We start from the raw sequence: 22,395 nt of genomic DNA, 5'->3' as shown, positions 1-22,395 counted from the left end.
AACTCTGTATGTATTAAATATATCAAGCTTCTATTATTGTTATTATTACTATACAATGACTATATACCGTAAAAATTAAAAGATGGCTCCAGAAATAATAATAAAAAAAGGTAAAGGTGGTGCCTAAGTCAAACAAGATTACCACAAGAAAGAAAGAAAATAAACAATAAATAAGTAAAACTATGCAGCCCAATTCGTGACAATTATGATACTAAAGTAACAAGTAAAAGCAAGCGACTGAATGAATGATAGAAAACTAGTATAGATAAATAATATTTCTTGTCAATAGTTCAACCCAAGCAAACAACCTCCTATAATCCCCGAGCAATAATATGAAGAATGAAAAAAAAAAAAGAATCTATTAAACAAAATTATTATTAAATGTCTTATTATTTGTATTGTTGTTATTGTTGCCTGTAGTTCCTGAACTTAAGATATCTGAAAAGTAATCTTCAGTATTAAAAGTAGTATTATTATTGAAATTATTTGCCGGATTTATATTGGAAAAATCACCAAGATTAGTATTATTTAAATCAGTAAGTTGATTCAATATTGGTTGATTATAATCATTGGTTATATTAAAGTTATTATTATTATAGTTAGGATTAATATTGGTTGATCTTGGATTTTGATTTATTCTACCTGTAGATATTTGATTTTCTAATTCCAATATTCTAGAATTAATTAAATTGAGTTCTTGTTCTTGTTGACTTAAAACATATTTCAAATGTTTAACATAATCTACTGATTTAGTTAATACTGCAACTTTATTAGGTTTGGTTTCTTTAACTTTGATTGAACTTAATAAATCATTAATTTCTTTTGAATTTAAATCGGAATTCTTTTGTAATTCTTGAACTGCAATTAATTGAGGATTTAAAAGTGAAGGTGGAACTTTTGATCTTAAATTATCTATACTTTGTTTAATTAATTCTCTTCTTCTTCTTTCAACTTCATTATGAAATAGTTTTCTTCTTTGAGTTTTTTCTTCTTTAGTTAATTGTTTAGTTGGAGTTGGGTCAAGTAAAGCTCTTGAATTTGATGGAACTGAAGTACTTAATTGTGAACTTGAAGGTAATGGAGATAAAGTATCATTATTATTATTACTTGAAGTTTTATTTTTATTAGAACGCATATGACTATTGATTGGAATACTTGTACTAAATTCAGCTTGAGGAACATAAGGAATGGAACTAAGAGGAAATTGAGGGGGAGAATTTAAGAAATTAGCTTGATTAGGAGATGCTAAATCATTTGAATCAAAGTTTGAAAGACGTAAATTTTGATTTTGTTGAGGTGATAAATATGATGTAGATAAGATGTTTGATTCTGGTGGAGCATTTGATTCAGGAATTGAACCTAAACGAGGTGAAAAATATTGAGGATCTAAAAAGCTAGTACCTTCATTTGGAGGTGATATTAGTTCATCTAAACCAGCTTGATTATTATTGGGGAAATGTATTTGTTGTTGAATATTGATGGTTGGAGGTAAACCAGGTGATAAAGCTTGATTACTAATACTCTTACGATTATCATTACCAGTACCATAAGTATCAAAGAATGGTTCATTTGTGAAAGAATTAGAACCACTACCAATTGTAGCATCAAAACTTGAAGTATTTGTATTCATATTGAAATTGGCAGGATTAAGATTATTGGAGATGGTAATATCATTGAAGTTATTAAAATTTGAGTTAGAAGGACTTAAATAATTTCCATCAAGAGTATTTTGATTTGATAAAGTATCAAATGCGTTATAAGTATCATTGGAAAAATTATTGGGATTCAAGTTATTGGTATTGATAGTTTTAACATCGTTAAAGTTTGTATTATCAAAGTTTTCATAATCAAGATCAAAGTCAAACCCAGTAGAATCCAGGTTGGTGTTGCCGTTATTATTATTATTATTATTATTATTATTTTGACTTGAATTGAAAGCATTATAATTATTATTAGGAGTAGTTGTGCTACTTGTACTCTGAGTTGAATTATAGTCTAAGGGACTTTCTCTTAAGAATTCCTCCATTATTAGTAATGATGATATATGTAGCAATCAAACGATAGTATATGATTTCGATTGATGATGATGATGATGATTGATAAACCTATATATCAAATACTGATTAATTAACACGGATGAATAGGATTTTTAAGCCTAGCTAGTTCTGTAGTTAGCAAAAGGGATAGCTGTCAAATAAGGGAATGATACAGTCAATATGACCAAAGCTCAATGGAAGGATTGATTGATTGATTGATTGATTGATTGATTGAATGATTAATCGATGAGTTTGAAGTTGTGGATTCAAAATGGCAACCGCTGTTTCTGTTTTTTTTATTTGTGTACCTCTGGTTAATTTTAAATTTTGGTTCTGATTGTGAACAAAACCAGTAAAAAATATGAGAAATTAATTTATTTACAGTTTAAAGGGAATTTACAGGTTGGAGCCAATTCCTTACAAGGAAACTACAGATAAAAAAAAAAGGAAACTTTCAATTTTGTGTTAAAACGCTAATCTGTATAATTTTTAGTTAGTTATGCGGCAAGACTGTTACAGAAAGAGGGGGCAAAAGATAGCGAGGGAGAAGGACCAAAATAAGTTACCCGGAATAATAATTCAATTATGGGGTCGTCTGTTTATATGAAATATATATACAGTATCAATAAGTATGATTTGAAACTACATTTCATTACATTGAAATGTAAGTTGGATCAGACATAGTAATTAATGAATTTGAATTACTTATATGGTAATTATAAATTATATAGAAATTATATTCCGTTAACTACTGCGGTATGGCTGTTTAAACCGTTTGGATATAAGGAAGAGTGACTAGATAAGGAGGTTCCGTGCTAGCAAGAAAGATATAACCTTCTGTACAAGTGTTGCACGTAATAGCATAGTCCACATATTGCGTAATAGCCTTACAAACACAAGCGGAACATTTAGTGCTTGTCTGCCAATCTGGATATTCTTGCAGAATACATCCAATCAATGTTTGACCATCATTTTCACGTTGGGAGACTATACCTTCAGGTATACAAATTTGAGCTGTGTCTCGTCTCTAATATTAATATCTTTACTCCATATATTAAAGTGACGATTCACTTATCCGAAAATTGAAAAGAAATGATACGAAAGCTAGTATTATTAGCATAGGAATGAAAATTTTGTCCTTCGTATTCTGTCCGTTTAAGTGATTAACAGTTCCACTATGGTTCTAAAGAAATATAAGGTTACCATTTTTTATGTATATGTATATTTTCCTTATAAAATCTTGAGTGTACGAAAAAAAATACACATTCCGAAATTTGCAAATGTTCTGAGCCCTGAGCGATATGCTACATGCACAAGGATTAAGATTCTTTTCCTTTAGCCTTTTCTTTTTTACCCCGAATTAAATTTTAGGTACAAAATAATACAATAATTCACCAGACAGACAATTGTTCATCGGCAGTCTTTAAATAGATACATGAATTTGTTGAATTTTATGCTTAACTGGCTTGTCTTGCAAGTTTAATCGACCTGCATATCTGCAAAAGTAGTAACGCTAGGGTATATGTTTGATGCCAGAATTTCAAACTAAGTCTTCAAATTACATTCTACAAGAACACAACAAACAGAAGAGATATTTCTTAATTCACAAATGGACTTTGGCCCATTTCATTAAGACATAAGAGTTTCTACTTTTTGTATCTACCTTATTAGAAATTTCACTAATAAATCGAGCTTGATTCAAAACGAATTATTAGAGTAATATTAGTAAATAGACTACCGGAATTGCATTTTTATCATACAAGAAACAGGAATATATGTTAAGTAAGTCATCCGTGGGTATTATATGAGTGAAGCTAAGATTTCCTTTCATATAAAACAAGCAGCTACGGTACAGAGATCCGCATCTGCAGCATACTAAATTGGAAATTACAAATAGCAACCACAAAAAAGTATATCAATGAAAATAATAATAATTAATAATGTTGGATTAATGGTATAAATATGCAAGTTGCTCAAATAAAGCTTAAACAATCTAAAAAATTAACTAAATACGTTACAAAAATATACCAGGAGATGCTTTGCTATTTCATGGATATTACTGTATTATTTTAATTTTAATCATTTATGTTATTTCAATCATATCCTTCTAGTATACAGTTTACCCATTTGATATCATTTACCCCAATAATTAAGAGATTTGTAAAGTTTTCTTTAATGAGTCCAAATTCTCTTTCTCTCATAGCCAGTGTGCTGCGAGAAATGGTGTATAACAATACCTACCTATTTTAAACAAAAATAAGTAGAGTAATAAGTCTTGCACCCACTAAAGAAACGTACTTACATTTTGAAGTAAACAAGAAACATAGTTCGGGCTCGATCGATTTAATCATTTCGCAAAAGAAAAGAACTGGAATTAAGTAAGAATCCGACTACGATAAAGAATCGATCACATCTACTTAAAATCTTATTTAACTAATTTAGTATATCTTCATAAGTCCACAATTCAATCAACCAATTAGTTGATACATCTTTTCCCCGGTGATCAGTTCATAATTATGTTTATGAAACTCGTTAAATCTACATTTCTCAGAGGTAATGTATTTATTGCCACTGGTAGAGGAAAGGTTGTTTTAATCGTTGACGTTATAGTGACTGCAACTACTAGTAATTGTGAGATGAGATATTACTTAATCATTACACATTAAGAGAGTGACTTAATAAGATTTATTTTAATCTGAAGAATTTATTGAATTCGGCTTTGATCCTCCAAAAGGCATTTTAGTATATGTGTGACAACCCCTTCTGTGCCAGAGCTGTCAATAGAAGTGATAAATAAGCTTGATGGTTTACAAACACTTAACAAATAGCCAAGTGTTAGTCTCACCCTGCTCATTCAATATCAGGCATTTTAAATAATGACTATATTTGGTGTCATGTTATCATTTGTGGTTGCATCAATTATTGCTGATAAAGTTGGTACAAAATTCGAGTACTATTGTTGGAGATATTTTACAGGGTGTTTCAACCAATTTAACATTGTCAACTCGGTAATGGTTATTGGTTTTAGTTCCGGTATTATTACTGTCGATTTCATTGATTTATGAAGTAAGCAATCCAAGATCAACTACTGTTACCATGCATATTTTAGTATCTAAATATCTTGGTGTTATCATTGCTGTGTTGGTCACATTTCGTACAAGTGATCCTTGCAACTTATAATGTTGCAAAATTGCATCATGGTTTCAAGAAGCTTTGACAAGTTGTTTGATTATGGATAGTTCAAGAATAGTCAAGATATTTCTTTTAATTCTACACCAGAAAGATTATTGTTCTTCGTATTATTTAGACTATTCTTTCAGTCAAAAATCAACAAGGGAATTTTCTCATTAGGTAAAGAGAAATTCGCCATAATTTTCCTTGATTGAGCTGGTTAAAATAATGGACCTATTGATTTATCTTGGTTATATTTGACTAAAATCTTCCCATATAGTTACTGAGCAAAAGGTTTTACTATTTACAACTAAGTTGAAACATGCTTAGCTGTTTATAATGAGGCGATCATAATGATTGGATATACTACACTGTTTATTGTAGTCTATGATCGATGTTAAGTTCACTTTTGTTTGCTTTACACTTGTTGATTGTAAGGCGAATAAAGGTTTCCGAGATGATGATCTACTTCGAAATTGTTTTAGGCCCCTATTCCTAAATTAAACTTTTAACATAGTGAAGAACGAACGAATACAACCAGATGTTATTTAAACTGCTTCTCTTATCTTTGTTTTCTAATTTGAAGTTTCTTTGGTTATATTGATATTCAATTATATTTTGGTGTATTTCATTGTTTGCTTAATCGGTTCCAAATGGAATACACACTTTGTTGAACTCACCTTAAACAAATGGTGTTTGAAACTAGTCTTTCAGGCAATGGTTCCACAAGTCACTCTGTCACTTTAACAGATTTCTTACCAACTACTGAGGGATTGGGCAAAATGATCAGATGTCTACGTGGTAAGTCAATAGAGCGTGTTTTAGAGGTTTAAAAAGTCTATCTAGTCGAGTTTTTAGTCTTTCTGAAATATCGGTAGAGCCAGCGTCATCTCTGACGTAACTAAGAGATATTTTATCTGCTAAGGCAACCCAAAAAACGGAAAGGTAATGCTCTTATTGACTTTCGTCGATAACTAGATCTCATTTTGAAAGGAATATGATACGTCTAATTAGTATTAATGCCACGACCCCATTATCTATCGGCATTACCGTACTTGAAGAGCTTAAGCGCCTATACTTGCATTTAGTAACTAGACCTTCTATGGCTCAACAAATTCTGCATTAAAAATTTCTTTTAATTGTTTTCGCAGCTTACCTAATCAAACCTGCAGGATCAAGCTGACGCAATGCATCTACTCAGTTTTGTGTAGCTTCTATTTTTGCATTTATTCATTTTTTCATGCTCGGGTATGACAGATAATAGTGAGCTCCTATTAGCGAACTTCATTCTGTCTTATTCAAATCCTTAAAAGTGAGACGAAATTTGAACACCCCGAATTTTATCATAAGACGTTTCAAAGCCAATTACGAGTTGCAAGAGAAACACAAGCAAAAACCGTCTCTTATTTTTCCAATATCTGATCTATATCTAGGTCCGAGAGTTACACATCCTGTACCGCTTTGACGGGAAGAGGAAATATAAGAGAATAATTAAGGAAAATACCGATTTTAAATTCAACAGTTAGTAGTTTCAGCAAGAATAGCAAATAATAACACACCAACACACACAAATTCAAAGTGTGGTCTTTTTACTTTAGAGATAATAATTATATAGTTTTATCCATCCAGTTTAATTAATAGGTTTGAATATATGAAGACTAAAATAGCTATACCAGCTTTAATGTATTTAATACAAATTCGATGCGTGGAGACCAAAGAATCACTACGTGAAATAGTTTAAACTCATAACCATGGTAAGTTTGATACAAGTACTGGCAAACAATATCGAAAGATGTTGAAGAGAGTTGGAATATGATTAGATTTAAGAGCTACAGATGGTTGTAAAGACATCTTCAGAGGCAACAAAGTTGAAGTCGAGATCAATATCAGCGGCAAACAATCAAAGTTATATATCATCTTCATCTTATGTGTCTCATGATTGACCGATCAGAGATAGGAAATACAACGATGCAATCATGAAACCCAAAATACTCTATAAGTTGTGACAAGAGGCGTATCGGCTGTGAATTAAAAGATAAAATGAAACAGGTAAATATCAATCTTTTCCCTTATAAGGTAGTCAATGCTAACAATAGACGATATGATGAAATTAATGCTTTCTGAATTTTGAACTTACTCCTCAGCAAATATGCTCAGATATGCGTTAGATCGAACAGTTACTGATGCTGTTATTACAGTACAGTGCCAGCATATTTGAGAAACTTTTCTCTTCAAAAATGGACCAACTGTCGGATCTGAAGAGTTTTACTAAGATTTTACTGAGTGGAATCCCTTATTATGATCCTCGCACCATTTGAAATTGAATGGCATTATTATATTAATAATTTTTCTGTTCCGATAAAGACTAATATACAATAGCTTATAATTTATCTTTTATAATCATCAATCATTTGTTAAATCTACTATCTATAAATATTGCTAGATTTCTATTTGAACTGCAAATTATTATATCTACACATATATGTATGAATCATATAAAAGGTACAGTCAAAGCTCTATGAAACCTGTCCCAGTGAAGTATCAATAAATAATAATGGAAATGTTTGTTGTTAAACAATCGAACTCTAAACACAAAGACGAATCTTCTAATTTGTCTTCGAGACAAGATTCATCATTACTTCCTTCGTTTAATGAGTTATTGACTTCCATAAATTTTCCAACTGAGTTAAGACATAATTCAACTGCTGGTTCTATATCTGACTCAACTTATATAAGGTATAATGGTATTTCAGGCCCACGGGAGCACCGTAGAACCACAACTTCAATTCTAAGTGATAGTCAATCAACTTGTTTACAACCATCATTTGTCATCATAAAACCACTTCAAATAACGGCAACCATGGCTACAACTGCTGAAATACCAATCAATCAAAATAACCATAATCCATATCCATATCCATATCCATATCCACATCCACATCCACATCCATATCCATATACATATCCATATCCATATCCATATCCGTATCCATACCAATACCAATACCAATACCAATACCAATTATTACCAAAACAACCCTCTCAACAGCAACAGCAACAGAAACAGCAAAAGATATCAATCAATTCAGCTAGTGTGCCCGAAACAAGTCCACCATCACAAGTCCAATTACCCTTAAAATCTGCACATTCTTCAAGCAGCTCACGCAGGTCAGTAGAGAGATCAAATTCCATGAATAGTATTAATAGAGACTCGATGACTTCAGCAACTTCAGTTAGCAATGATTTAAAGAGAAAGCACATTTGTAAAGTCTGTTCCAGATCGTTCACTGTTTCAAGTCATTTGTCACGTCATAAAAGAATCCATACCGGAGAAAGGAAACATGTTTGTCCATGGCCTTTATGTGTAGCTCGTTTCTCTAGACCGGATAATTGTATGCAACATTATAAGACACATATTAATGGAAAGAACAGGCTTGAAAAATCTACCAAGAAATGTCAATAATGGACTTTTTGATGTGTCATCTATTTATTCTTCCTTCTGTATTTTTCATAGACCATTCAGTTTGACTTTACTTTCACTTAATGTCCATTTAACGAAAATCCAGATATAATAATCAACTATTTGAACTTGCATATGATGACAGTTCTTCTAGTATGCATATAGAAATAATTACCGACTTCTCATTTAAATCAAATTTTGTTCATATAAAAGAGACTAACGCAACAGAACTATGTCACTACAATTGGTTAATGTTTAAGTCTTATCGGTACTATTTGGCCTTGCTCTTGGTTATATTCACCACTCATATATATCCACTACAACTACAACTACATATGGAATTATTCAATTTTCAGTTCTGATCTAACCATCCATCCCATGTCACCCAATTTTCATCCTTAAAAAAGAAGCATCATTTGTCCCTTTTCCATATTGAGTATTTTCCATTGTCTTTCTTCGAAACAAGCAAAGAAAGAAAGACTCAATACCAACCCATCCCCGCCTGCTGTCACCATCTCCATAGATCACTTATAAACAAAGTTTAACAAATATATTGTATGTTCCCCCATCCATCCATCTTTCAATAATACCACCTATGTCATCCCATCCCACACTTTACACTTCAGTGACCTAAGGCTTTTTCAAGAAAAGGCACACTGAATTGATCTACAGTAAGCATTTGTTTTTCACACCATTAATCCAACCATTCACCTTTCATCTTCCTTGGATTCATCTTATTTAATCAGATCCTTCGATCCTATCCCATCTCACCCTTTCGCTAATTTTTCATCCTCATAATCTTGTTTTGGTCAAATATTATCCAAATTAATAGTATTTCTATTAGTGTATGGAATGATTTACAAAATAAGATAAATAGTGGCAGCATATATTTCAGTAATTTAATATAATTATTGACATTATTTGCTCATCTGCTTGTACTTTTACATTTACTATATTTACGATTTTTGCTATTAATTTTGCTTAACACCTATTATTATAACTGTGAACGACCGTTGCTGTATTTTTCAAGCATGCTTCTACGTTGCTTCATTTCATAGATGAAAGCACCTAGTATTTTTCTGTACAATAAATAAAAGAAAAGATTGTGCTGAAAATTTTACGGAAGTATAGAAAGAAAGAAACAAATATATAGAACATATGAACAATAAAATGTGATACTTGATATCTGGTTTGCTAAATCCGATACTTTCAGTTTCTATTTACAATGGAACTTGAGTGACTTTTATTTTTGTATATCGAGAAGCTATAAAAGTATTATATATCGAAATTCTTCTTGTTATAAGTCGTAATATAAAAAGTTGGGGTGTATGAATGAAAAATTAAATTAACCTATATCACAGGGTTCTAGCATGGATCATTTTTCAAGAGCCAAACCACAGACTGGTAATAATATTTCCCTGCAGTGAATCTGGGGTTATTTGACAACAGGGATCATTTTATGTTATACCTTTTTATTTATCTTGCTATCGTACGACTCTCGCTTAAGCATCACATAACAGACAGCAACGCAAGCGATAGAACAATGTTGAATGTATTATTTTTTGCATGTCTTCTTTGACTGACATTCCCGATAGAACAAATATAATACATTATAATTTTCAGTTGATTTATACTTTTTTCTTCCAATTTTCTTGGAATAAATACGAATATGATTAATCAATGTACAAAATACTCCGAATTATGCGTATTAGCCTTCTTTCTTATTAACAGATATGAAATGGTTTAGAAATTTTTTATAATATCGAGGTACAAACAATTAATTTCTTTTGAAATAATTCAAAGATGTTTATACTGTAATATAGAAATTTCGTTCAGCGGCATATATACTGCTAAGAAAGATCAGCACTACAATTGATGCGAGGAATTGCAAAATAGGAATCTGTGAAGGGTGACTTCGGAAAAGCCGCCCAATTTTGTCTTATATTCTATTTTGATTCTCATTTGCAGATTGTTCTGGCCTTCAAGTGACTGAAGCGAAAGAGTGGAGATATTTATCCCAATAACATTTCTATTTTCGTTATATAAACATCTCATAAAATGCAGAAGAAATGGTCAAGGATATATTGCGTCTTCCTTCGCTTACCACATTCGCCACCACTGAATCCAATATTTCATTGTTCGTTGGCAGATTCTAGAAGTATTTCAAGTACTGATGTAAGAGTCTCATCATTAGAACAAACGATCTCAATGACTGGTATCTTCCTAAATAAGCTCAAAGCTTTGGATTTATCAGTTTAGAAAGTTGTGGAGATGAAAGTGTGATCAACTATGCCAATGTTCCAGCTGGATACAGAGCATTCTTAGATGTCATTGAATCACCTGATGGACTCAATATTGGGGCTACTTACAGTGATACTCATACTTGTGGAGCTGCTGTTTCGGGTGGAAGCTCTAGTACATTTGTTACTACTAAATTAGCTGGTGAAAGGTTTTACTGGTACAGCTGTTGTTGTTGTTGTTGTTGTAACTTCTGATATCACTGTTACGGTGACTGAACCATGTAGTCAATATGGTACGACTGTTGTTAGTACACTTCCAAATGGACAACTTACTATTGAATCCGCTGAAGTTATTGTTTCTACTAATGCTGAAGGAAGTCTTTATAATTCTGCATCATATCATTATGTACTGGTCCAAGTGTATGCAGAACAACTGTTGTTACTAGTGACACTGTTGGTATCCCACGTACTGAAACTGCAGCTATTATTATTTCAAGTTCTGAAGGTTCTTTACTTACTGTCACTTCCTTCATTGGAGGAAGTGAAGGTGCTGGATAAGCTCCTACTGGAACTGCTGAAGTTGCTGCCGGATCAGAAACTGGAGCCGCTCCAACTGGTACTGGCGCTCCTCCTACTACTTCTGCAGCTCCAATTACCAGTCATTACTAGAATCATAACTTCACAAGCTGGTTCTACTAATTCATCCACTCCAACTGTACCTCCAGCTTATGAAAATTCATCTTCGACTAAACTGGTTAACAACTACATGTTAATGATATCCGTCATAACCGTTTTTATGACTTTTATTTTCATATGAGATTCTTAAGTGTCTTTTATTGTCTTTAAGTGTTAAAATCATTTGACTTTTCGAAGTCTTATGTTTCATTTTGTTTATCCTCCAATTTTAATTAGCTTGTGGCCTGTATGCTATAGTTTAAAGGTTTTTCATATTTTGTCTTGCCCTTCGTTAAAAATACGTTTCGGCTCATACTACTATTTATCTGTCTTCTGATGTATATTCTTATTAATAATACTTAAATCTATCTTCTTTTCTTAACTTTAATTTTCTGTCTCTTTTATATAGTAAATATATTTATTTATAAAAAGCTGTGTGTAGTAGTATATTAGATAATTGTTGTTTCATATTAAGCGTTGTTATTTTATCTCAGCATGGTTGAGAAGGAAGTGTGCGACATCAAAACTCTTGTCAAATAGTGGCGAGATCTCATTTTATTTCGTCAGTTTGTTTAGAGGTGGTATAGAATAATTAGAGAATCGTTGTATAGGGACTGATTTCAATAGAAATTACTTTTGGTAATCGATTTGATTATAACTGATTTGTTAAACTTATTAGATTGTCTGGATAAGATTTTTGAATGTTATTAGAGATATGTATAAAGTAACAAAAAAAGTCACGTTACTTGTGTATCACGTTACTTCATTTTTCCCAATTCAAATCGCAAATTTTACTTAGAATACCCATCATCACAGTTTAACAAATCATTGATTTAAAAATTGACATAATAAATTATGCATAAATTAAATGATGATTTAACACAAAAAATAATACCGATGGCTAAATATTTTTTAACCGTATTTTTTTTCACAGCCAGAAACGAAATCTGAAACAACTTGACTTTCTTTATCTGAAAAAAATTATTATTTATTTATTTATTTATTTATCGACATGGGATATATATCGTCTTTATTACGTATCTTATATAAATCATTTAATCATCGTCTGTAAGACGTGTTTCAGTTTCATATATAAATAAATGTAATTTGATCAACTGCTTTCTTTTTTTTTTTAATTATACTTCTTCTCTTTAAAAGTTAATCATAACCATGCAAAGTCCATTCTTAGTCTTTGATAACAGTCCCAGCCCTCTGGAAGGGAAGACTACTAGTAAATGGAGACAGAAAATCCTTAAATCAAAGAAATCAACTCCTCCAAAATCTTATTACGATGTTGAAACAAGTTCCTTTAAAAGAATCAGTTATAATCCAAAATCAAGTTCTCCTATTAACATGTCTGCTTCTCCAACTCCAACTCCAACTCCAACTCCAACTCCAGGTCATCATCATCATTATAATCCATATAATTTCCCATCATCAGTATCTTCTCAGTCATCATCATCACGTACTTCTTCATCATTAGATCTAGTACTGACTCCACCCCCTCGGGAACACTCTAATCATTGGAATTTCATCACTCCAATCACTGAACCAGATACGTTGCGAACATCAGTATTCGAAAGTCCATTATTTTTTAAAGGTAAATCAGATCAAATCATTTCTCCAACTCCGATTCACCCTAAACATAGCTTCGCTCCAAAAGTTAAACCTTATATTACTACTCAAATGGGTGTAAATTCTTCACCTCCAAGAAAAAGTGATAGATGTACGATATGTGAAGAATTAATGCAAACAAGATTAGAAAGTGAACGTCCATTAACTTTAACTTGTGGAGATTTAGTTCATGAAGAATGTTTTCAAGTAACTTTAGAATATGAAATTGAAAGATTATTTGAAAAACAAATTATTAATGATGAAAGTACCGTTGATGAAGTTCAACATAATATTTATTTCCAATATTGTAAAGGTCATAATTGTCAAAAGAAACAATCAAAACTACAATTAATCCCTCAGGATAAATCATTATTCAATGATAAAGTATATCAAGTATTATCAATAATGAAAGCAAAGAGTCCTAATAAGAAAAATAATAATATTAAAGCTCTTAATTCAACTTTAAGAGGTTCAAAAATTCAAGCTAAAGATTTCTTTGATCCAAAAATCATTCATAGTCCTATCCCTATCAAAGCTAATGATGCTCCAGGAAGATATTCTGTTTTCAATTCGATTGCTTCACCTTCAAGATCACCATCTCCAACAATAAGTATCTCAACCATTAATACTGCTTCCATCACTATCCCAGCTCATATCCATTCTACACCTGATCAACTTAGAAATTACTTCATACGATATTTATTAGATGCATGTCCTACATTCAGTTTATCCAATCTTTTAAAATTAGGTCCATTAAGATTAGTGGATAAATTACAAGTAAGCTTTTCCACCAATCCTCAATTCAATTTCGAATCCAAGATAGTTTACTTATTTGAGAATTATATCTTATTATGGGTGGAAAATTCTACATCAATACTTTTCGCAACTGATAATCTTCAAATTGATACCACTCCAAGTCCATCGATATTAAAAATTAAAGTTAAGAATAATCAAAATTCAGTTATTTCAGAATTATCCTTGAGTTCAGATACAAGTAGTATCATTGAAAAATGGGTCATAGCAGTATCAGATCTTAAATTCACTTTCCCCTCCGAGATATTTTCTTCAACTATGTCTATGCCTCAAAAGACCCTTGATCCGAAAATAGTAACTACCACCACAACATCAGCAGCAGTTTTATCTCCTCCTGTCCAATTAGAATCCTTTCACAATACTAATGCTTTCGATGTTGATGCTGATGTCGAGGATGAAGGGTCAGACGATGATTCTGATATTGATTCAGATGACGAAATAATTAAAAATGCATTACACAATACAAATTCATTACTTTCCATAAATAGTAAAAAGATTGATAAATTATTCCTGATTCAAAATGATGATGACGATGAAAGTGATTATGATGAAAGTGATGAAGATTCAGATAAAGAAAAGATCAATGCCTATCTTAATAATAGTGGTTGGAATGAAATCATAGCTCATATAGATAGTGCATTATCAAATAATAAACATTATTAAGTAAATATCTATTACTCTATATATAATGCTATATAATAATAAATAGAAGAATGCAACTTTTTTTTTTAATTAGATACTTTCACACTTCGATCTAATTCAGATTGGATTTTTGAAACCCACATTTCCCTCTCTTGTCTGGATCGAGCCATGAAGACAATACTTCGACCAGTTAAACCTACCTTCAGGACCAATTTAGCTAAATTCGGATTCTTCTCTGAACTATCAAACGATCCAATTTTAATTCTATCCTCAGGATTATATTTCGATATAGCCTTTTCATATCCCATTATTCCTCGTTTACTTCCAAACCATAAAGTAAAACATCGAATCTGTTCTTCTTCGGATGATTTCCATCCATCAGGATAAAGTCGAGGAAGTGAATGACGTTCAGGATTTTGAGGTTGAATCTCTTTCAGTCTTTCTAATAAATCAATACTCGTAGAAATACCAGAATATAGATAACAACTTGAAATAGGAATAGTAAGGAAATGATCAAATGATGCCGTTTGTTTCCATGTTCCTGATTTTTTAGATCGACGAAATATCGAAAATAAAACTAAAAATCCAGGACATAAAATCACATAAAATTGATTAAAATTAGAATGCTTTTTGGATTTTTGAAACAAGTATCCTGATATTAAAATACATTTATTAATAGAAATCGCTTCAAATCCATGAATTGTAGGATCAGCATACGATCGAGCAAAATCAAGATCATTTGCTTCTCGATCAATATTAGAATCTCCATATTCATCTATATGTAAGGATTCTTGATTCATTTTCCTAATGACAACAACCTTCTCTAATTGATTTCGTTTATATAATTTCCAATACTTACATAACCCAATAAGTCGTTTAACCCATTCATCTCGTACACAACAACTTGGAGCTTGTAATCGTAAAACACTACCATTAGTCATTTCAATTTCAAACCCTGAATCAACAATCAGCTCTTTATCAACTAAACTTGAATCTGAGTAATATAATACACACATTAATAATTTTTGAGTTCCTGTTATCTTACTCATAGGTATTGATCTGATTTCTTTGACAAGGGATAAATCTATCATCGCTTCTGCTTTAATAAGTTGCAGCGATCTTCTCCCTAATTCAGTTAATGCTATCTCATCTTTATGAATGAATTCATCTTTATTTTTAAAAGGAAGTTTTCCATTTTCATCAACATTTATATCACAAGGTGAATGCTGATAAATTTCAGGAATGGTATGAGCAACTCTTTCATAAGACTCTTCAGATTCCATAAATATATTATCGGGAGATGGTGGTACAGCACGATAATATTTTGTGAAGAAAAGAAGCAGATCACAAGTATAGAAATACAGAATTTTATGAAATGATCTTAAAAAACTTTTCTTCTTTCCGGCAGTATTAGTCAATCTAACAAGGAAACCTTCGATCGAACTTGGTTCAGTTCCAAGTAGTTCATCTTGCTCAGAATTTATACCAATACTTCTTAATTCTAGTTGAAATTTACTAGATAACATCTGATGTTGCATGAAAAACAATTCACTATTATTTTGAACCCAATCAATTCTATCATAATGACGAAAACAAAACCAGAATCGTTTAGTTTCTTTTACCAATGTTTCAAACCCCATTTTACAAAGTTCTCTATTAATGAAATCAATTAGATATTCGAAAATTGGATCATACCCAACCCGATAATCATTATCAATACGTTTAAGAGTGGTATGTTTCTTCTGCGATGGTGAGGTATACTCTTCCATAACATGTTTGGGAATTTCTATATCTAATGAAAGTTTTAAATCAGGTAAATTAATATGAAATATCAGATCCAATTCATGACCCAAAGCTTGCTTTATAAAATATAACCAACTTGTAGCTGCAAATGTATCATGAAATTTCAAAATGAATATAAGAACTCCATTTTCTTGTGGCATTGATAAATACACCGACTTATCAAATTCACTATAATAATGAGCTCCCACAATATCCAATAATGGGAATGAAAAATCAGGATCTTTTTTACTTTCATGGGAAACCAGATGAATATCATACATTTGTACAATAATAGGAGATTGAGTATTAAGTCCTCTTCTTAACATGATAATACATTCTTTTCTTCTTTCATATATTCTCGAATCACAAGGCTCATCTTCATTAAATGAAGACATGAGATTAGATTTTTCGACAAATTTGATTAATGTTAATACTTTATCTACTTTAAAGATTTCACCTGCTTCATAATTTTTTAATAAATTTTGGTGAATTTTTGCCTTGATTCTACTTGATTTATCTTTAGCTTTTCGTCTTGATGTTGATGAAAAATTATGTAATTTCAGCATAAAGTTAAGTCGTTCTCTTTTAGCTGATGAATCTTCCGTAACATAATCATCATCAATGAAATGTTCTGGAGTAGGAACAGTTGAAGTTAAACGACTTGAAGTTGATCGAGTAGGTAATACTGATAAGTTATCTTCATGGACGAGTAAACGGGGTAATAATGATTCATTATCGTGATGGGAGACAGTATCATTAACAACGTTGCTTATTGATGATTGTTTGATATATTTGAGATAACTTGGTATATGGGGTTTAACCTTTGGTTCAAGATCTATTTCAGGAGTCATTAACAGCAGCGATTCCGTTGACGTATCTGATTCTGCATCTATTATATCTGCCAGAAATACATTGAGTGTATCTTGGGTTGAATCTGAACTGGTTGCTGTATTTGATGACTTGAAATTCAATGCCAACGTGCTATTAATAGTATTGGTGGCACTTCTAAACCTTTGCTTCACCTTCCTTTTAGCACGAAACGATGCTTGTGATAATACACCAGGACCTTGATCGTCCAGCCAAATATGAGGTATTGTGCCTAATAAGATACATTTTGAAGAATTAGTGATGGTTTCAGGGTCCTCATAGATTAATCTACTGGCAATGAATGAATTCTTTGGTATTTCAACTACAGGCGTCAAAATGTCAGATGCTAGCGTCATATCATTTAACCAGTTATCATTCTTGAACTAGAATCTATCAAACCTTTGGAATGGAACAAGAATGATCTAATTTGTAATTGACATTTGATAAATTTGAAATTACGTATGGTAGAAATTTTGCTGTAAAAAAATTCATTTGGGGCGCGATCTGTCAAAATCTTTCTTTTGTGGTGATCAAACAAAAATTGACATACTTGTTCTCTTACGATAAGACAGTTAATCAATTATAACGAAGTCATAGTATAATTAATGATGAATTTAGATCAATTCAATGACCTGGACCTTAATGGGGTGTTCAGAATTGCCAACTTAACCGTTGCAGGTTTATCAGTATGTATCGACAGAGAAGTTTATGCCACAAATGTTATCAAACTTTATACTAATACTATTTTTAGGTTTTAGCAGGATTATTTCAACTATTCAATGGAATGTACGTATATCAATAGTTACCAATGTGTTAATCACTTATTTTGAGGTGTCCAATGTTACTAACTATCACAGCCAATCTGTACGTATCATTCAATTCTTTATTTTGTTGTGTGTGCTTTGTCAATCTTTACTAACTGATATCTAGTTCCTTCTTGGTTTATACATTATTTCATTTGGGTTAATAATTGGTGGTTTAGGTACGTATTCTATCATTATCATTATTATTACCAACTATATACTAACCGTTTTATAGAATTTAAGGTTCCAGCTGAAGCTTATGCTTATGGATCATTCTTGTTCTCCTTTATCGGAAGAGGAGTGTGTAAGTATTTTATTCAATTCATTTAATTTCAATTTTATTAATTGAAAGTAAACCTATTCATTCATATCACTAACAAATTTTAGTCTATACCTTAATCGGATCAATGATCAATGGAACTAGTATTTTCCGTGTTATTGCTTCACTTTTGATATTCATCATTGGATTAGTCTACATTGGATTAGAAGCCATTCCAAGTATATCTCCACCAGAAAATATGAATCCAGAAGGTATCACAGTTGGAATCAATGATGAAGATATCATTTAAATGAAAGAAAGAGCATCTACATGTGTATAAATTTTTAAGTAGCTTCTTTGAATGCAACAATTATTTATGTTACTCAATCGCTTCAAGTATATCAGAATTTGTAAGCTTTTAATAGAATCAATTTGCTTAGTTTGATTCTAACCAATTCCACAACATGATTAAACTTGATCAAATCTAACCATATTCAATGTATAATGTTATTTCATTACTTAGCCTTGTTGACATATAGTAATTCATTTGGTGCAAAATGAACAGCCACACAACAATTTTCTATCAAAAATCGATCACGTGAAAATCACGCGACTTACGCGTGACTAAGTTTTTTTCTTTTTATATTTTGAATATTCAAATAGATTAATAAATACATAAATACTCTACTTCTTATCCATTATAATTATTAACCAAGTAACAATGTCATCCTCTAGTGATACTTCGATTGCTAGTGATGTATTGCTGCTGAAATTACTGGAGTTACATTACATTGTTCACGACCCTTTACTTGGTGATTTGGAAGATGATAAATCTGATAAACATAAAGATAGATATAAATCAATTGAAGATGTACTTCGATCAAATGATATAAGAGATTCATTACTTCTGGGAATAGAGAAATATATATTTCATCCAAAGCTCAAGAGAAAGATAGATGATGAAGTGTATCAAAGCAACAAAGTACAGAAAGTTCAAATATCTAAATCACCTTCATTTTCAAGTGCAAGACGTCAAAAATCAGCTGTACAATCATTAAAAATCCCAGCAGAAGTAGATCAAGAAGAGTTAGATGAGTTCCTTATGAAAGATGTCAAGGACTTAGAGATCATATCGGTACCAGAACATTACCCAACCAAACAACATATTGTATCATCATTGGCTGAATTATATTATCTTACTCAAACATTACCATTAACCAAGTTACTTCCTGGAAGTCATAAAGTATTAGTAACGGATAACTTCGAACTGGCATTATTAGAAGGGAAAATAGCAGTGTTATATTCTAGAATAGAAGAATTAAAAAGACAAGGAAAATGGTCCCTTAGGCAGCCTCAAAAATTTTATGATCCTTTTACATTTAAAAAGAAAACAAAGAAGAATTCATTTCATTGGGATAATTTACTACAAGAAGCAAAATGGATGTCTGAAGATTTTAAAGAAAGTTCCAAATTCAAGAAATTCTGTTGTGTATTGATGGCTAATGCCATAGAAGAATATTGGATCAAGGGAAAGTCTGTTTGCATCAAACGTAAGAAGATAAATGTATTGGAAGAAGATTCTGAGATGAAAGAAGAACTGGTAGATAATGTAGAAGAAGCATCAGTGGATGTGGAAGACTTATTAAAGCCTAATGATGATGATGATGAAGTGATATTTTCAAGATCCAAACCTGCTGCCATAGAAGTTAAAAAGGAAGTTTCTCCTTTCAAACCATATATCGATATTAACGACTTGAAGAAAATCGATCAATCTATTATTAAGAATTTACCAAAGTTCTCTGCATTTGATGATTCCAACATAACACTTAAACCAGTTGATACTCCATTGGTGGCTGTGTCTCGTCTTCTACACCCATTTGAAGAAGAAGAAGAATGGTATAAAGTTATTTTAAAAGAACAACAAAAGACACGTACTCTGGGACCACCCGAATATCAAAAGGGATTATTTGGATTCCAATCACATAGAAGATTTAATCCTTTGAAACCTCCTAAACCACCATTAATTAAAAATATAGAATATAGATCTCCAACTATTTGGTTACCACAAGATGATAAATTTCTTATTCATTATGTTGCTGAGTTTTGTTTTAATTGGGAGTTAATTTCAGAGCATTTATTAGCTTCTAATTCTTCTTCTAGCCTTAAGAAATATGAATCTAATATCGAAAGAAGAACTCCTTGGCAATGTTTTGAAAGATATATTCAATTAAATGAAAAATTCCAAGTTTCCGATATGAAAGGTTTGTATGCTTATCATGCTCAACAATGGTTAGAACAAGCACACAGAGCTCAACTGACTACAAAAAGAAGAATATCTCCTTTAGGTGTAGGATCTGAATCAATTCAAAGAGGTCATAGAAGATTAAGATGGGGCTCAATGTTTGATGCTATGAGAAAAGCAATGAAGAAAAGAGAAGTTGCTGCTGCAAAAGCTCCTACCCAAAGACGTCCAACCAGTGATTATTCAGCAGGATCACCTGCTCCTGGTCAAATGCTGGCTCAAGTTAAGAGACCAGTAGATAGAGTTCCAAATCCAGCTGAATTGTCTAAATTGAAATATGAAAGAGATAAATCGGTTCAAGAAGCTTATATGAATCAACAGGCTACAAGATCTCGAATGATGGCTGCTGTTGCACAACAACAAAAGCAAAGTCAATCCTTACAGAGTGGTAATGGAAGTAACAACAGTAGTGCAAACAGTATTAATAATAACAATGCCAATAGACCACTATTACAACCTCAATCTCAAGCTCAAGCTCAAACTCAAACTCAATCACAACCACAGTCCCAAATACAGACACCAATACAACAACAACTGCAAATCAATACTTCGGGTAATCCTATACCACAGCAATCTCAAGGAAGAACTGTAAGTAATGCCAGTGATCAACAGACCGGTTCCCAACAAGGACCATCACAAGCAATACCAACTAATCCAGGTATCAAACGTCCAACCACACCAAATGGAACTCCATATACTACTGAGCAAATTCAGCAACTTTTACAATTTCAAAAGCAAAGAAGATTTTTGCAACAACACAATAAATCGTTGTCAAATGCTGGTAATAGTCAACAAGGTCCGGTACCAATTCAAAATAATCTTATCAAGAGCAATGTACCTGGTCAGGGTCCACCACAACCTGTCAATAATGGTCCTAACCAAGGACCCGTTGCTGTAAAGAATCCAGTGTCTAATGTTCCTCCTACTGCACCAAATCTGAAGCCAAGAATTCATTTTGCTCCTGCACAAGTTTCAGCTATTATTCAATCTATTCAACAGAAGAATCCTGGTTATAGTAAGGAACAAGTGACGAAGTTAGCAGCTCAGTATTTAGCCAACATACAGCAGCAACAACAGAATAGATTTAATCAACAGCAAATGAGAGGTAATGCAAGTTCATCTAGTTCTCCAAATCCTCAGTATGCTTCAGTGAGCTCACAAGGTCTTCCACAATCCCAACAAAAGCCTCAAGGTCAACAAGTGACTAATCTTTTACCACAAGAAAGAAATCAATTACTTATGTTGAAGGCTGCCAAATCTTCTCAACAGCAACAACAATTTCAACAACAGTTACAACAACAACAGCAGTTCCAACAGTTACAACAAGCTCAACTTCAACAAAGAAATGTTGGCGGTTCATTGGATAGCACAAGTATATCTAAATTGGAGTATGAGCAAAGAAAGCGTTTATTAATCCAAAAACAGCAACAACAGCAACTTCAACAACAACAGCTTCAACAACAACAGAAGCAACAATTGCAACAGTTACAACAATCACCACACCAACAAAAGCTTCAACTCCAACCCCAACAACAACAAAAGCAGCAACAGATACAAAGAAATATGGGACTGTCTCCAAATATTCAAGATTCTGGAAATAATTCGAGTAATCCCCAATCGTCTTCTCCAGGTAATAAGGGTAATTAGAATTAAGTTAATAGTTGTAAATATTCTGTATAGAAAATAATACGCGTGCAACTAATCCAAAAAAAAAAAAAAAATTAAAGTTTA

The 22,395-nt window shown here is 31.9% G+C and overlaps 8 protein-coding genes across 8 annotated transcripts; 6 read left to right on the top strand and 2 right to left on the bottom strand. All coding sequences in view use genetic code 12, as the record gives it.

Annotated features, from left to right (window-relative positions):
• Window positions 1-30: 30 nt before the first annotated feature.
• Window positions 31-2,261, bottom strand: RTG3 (Rtg3p). The gene has a single exon (XM_064908752.1). The coding sequence runs from the start codon at window positions 2,024-2,026 to the stop codon at window positions 362-364; it is 1,665 nt and encodes a 554-aa protein (XP_064759882.1). The 5' UTR covers window positions 2,027-2,261; the 3' UTR covers window positions 31-361.
• A 2,651-nt stretch (window positions 2,262-4,912) lies between these two features.
• Window positions 4,913-5,422, top strand: DFJ63DRAFT_337268 (uncharacterized protein; the record flags this gene model as incomplete). Its single annotated transcript, XM_064908527.1, has 3 exons — window positions 4,913-4,986; window positions 5,117-5,180; window positions 5,372-5,422. The coding sequence occupies 3 exons, from the start codon at window positions 4,913-4,915 to the stop codon at window positions 5,420-5,422; spliced, it is 189 nt and encodes a 62-aa protein (XP_064759881.1).
• A 2,345-nt stretch (window positions 5,423-7,767) lies between these two features.
• On the top strand, window positions 7,768-8,670 carry DFJ63DRAFT_337267 (uncharacterized protein; the record flags this gene model as incomplete). Its single annotated transcript, XM_064908526.1, has 1 exon — window positions 7,768-8,670. The coding sequence occupies one exon, from the start codon at window positions 7,768-7,770 to the stop codon at window positions 8,668-8,670; it is 903 nt and encodes a 300-aa protein (XP_064759880.1).
• Window positions 8,671-10,725: 2,055 nt separating this feature from the next.
• DFJ63DRAFT_315175 (uncharacterized protein) lies at window positions 10,726-11,724 on the top strand (the record flags this gene model as incomplete). Its single annotated transcript, XM_064906503.1, has 4 exons — window positions 10,726-10,882; window positions 10,972-11,125; window positions 11,193-11,523; window positions 11,554-11,724. The coding sequence occupies 4 exons, from the start codon at window positions 10,726-10,728 to the stop codon at window positions 11,722-11,724; spliced, it is 813 nt and encodes a 270-aa protein (XP_064759879.1).
• A 1,028-nt stretch (window positions 11,725-12,752) lies between these two features.
• On the top strand, window positions 12,753-14,672 carry CST5 (Cst5p; the record flags this gene model as incomplete). The annotated part of the gene is made up of 1 exon (XM_064906502.1): window positions 12,753-14,672. One exon carries the CDS (start codon window positions 12,753-12,755, stop codon window positions 14,670-14,672), a length of 1,920 nt encoding a protein of 639 aa, XP_064759878.1.
• Window positions 14,673-14,737: 65 nt separating this feature from the next.
• Window positions 14,738-17,656, bottom strand: DFJ63DRAFT_315173 (uncharacterized protein; the record flags this gene model as incomplete). Its single annotated transcript, XM_064906501.1, has 1 exon — window positions 14,738-17,656. The coding sequence occupies one exon, from the start codon at window positions 17,654-17,656 to the stop codon at window positions 14,738-14,740; it is 2,919 nt and encodes a 972-aa protein (XP_064759877.1).
• Window positions 17,657-17,908: 252 nt separating this feature from the next.
• Window positions 17,909-18,672, top strand: DFJ63DRAFT_337264 (uncharacterized protein; the record flags this gene model as incomplete). The annotated part of the gene is made up of 3 exons (XM_064908525.1): window positions 17,909-18,019; window positions 18,347-18,381; window positions 18,528-18,672. The coding sequence occupies 3 exons, from the start codon at window positions 17,909-17,911 to the stop codon at window positions 18,670-18,672; spliced, it is 291 nt and encodes a 96-aa protein (XP_064759876.1).
• Window positions 18,673-19,083: 411 nt separating this feature from the next.
• VID21 (Vid21p) lies at window positions 19,084-22,311 on the top strand (the record flags this gene model as incomplete). The annotated part of the gene is made up of 1 exon (XM_064905285.1): window positions 19,084-22,311. The coding sequence occupies one exon, from the start codon at window positions 19,084-19,086 to the stop codon at window positions 22,309-22,311; it is 3,228 nt and encodes a 1,075-aa protein (XP_064759875.1).
• Between the last annotated feature and the right edge of the window lie 84 nt (window positions 22,312-22,395).

This window comes from Scheffersomyces coipomensis (genome assembly GCF_036884675.1).
Source record: "Scheffersomyces coipomensis strain NRRL Y-17651 chromosome Unknown DFJ63scaffold_7, whole genome shotgun sequence".
NCBI lineage: Eukaryota > Fungi > Ascomycota > Pichiomycetes > Serinales > Debaryomycetaceae > Scheffersomyces > Scheffersomyces coipomensis.
The sequence above is the reverse complement of the archived record's forward strand: the minus strand, read 5'-3'. Positions and strand labels throughout refer to the sequence as shown.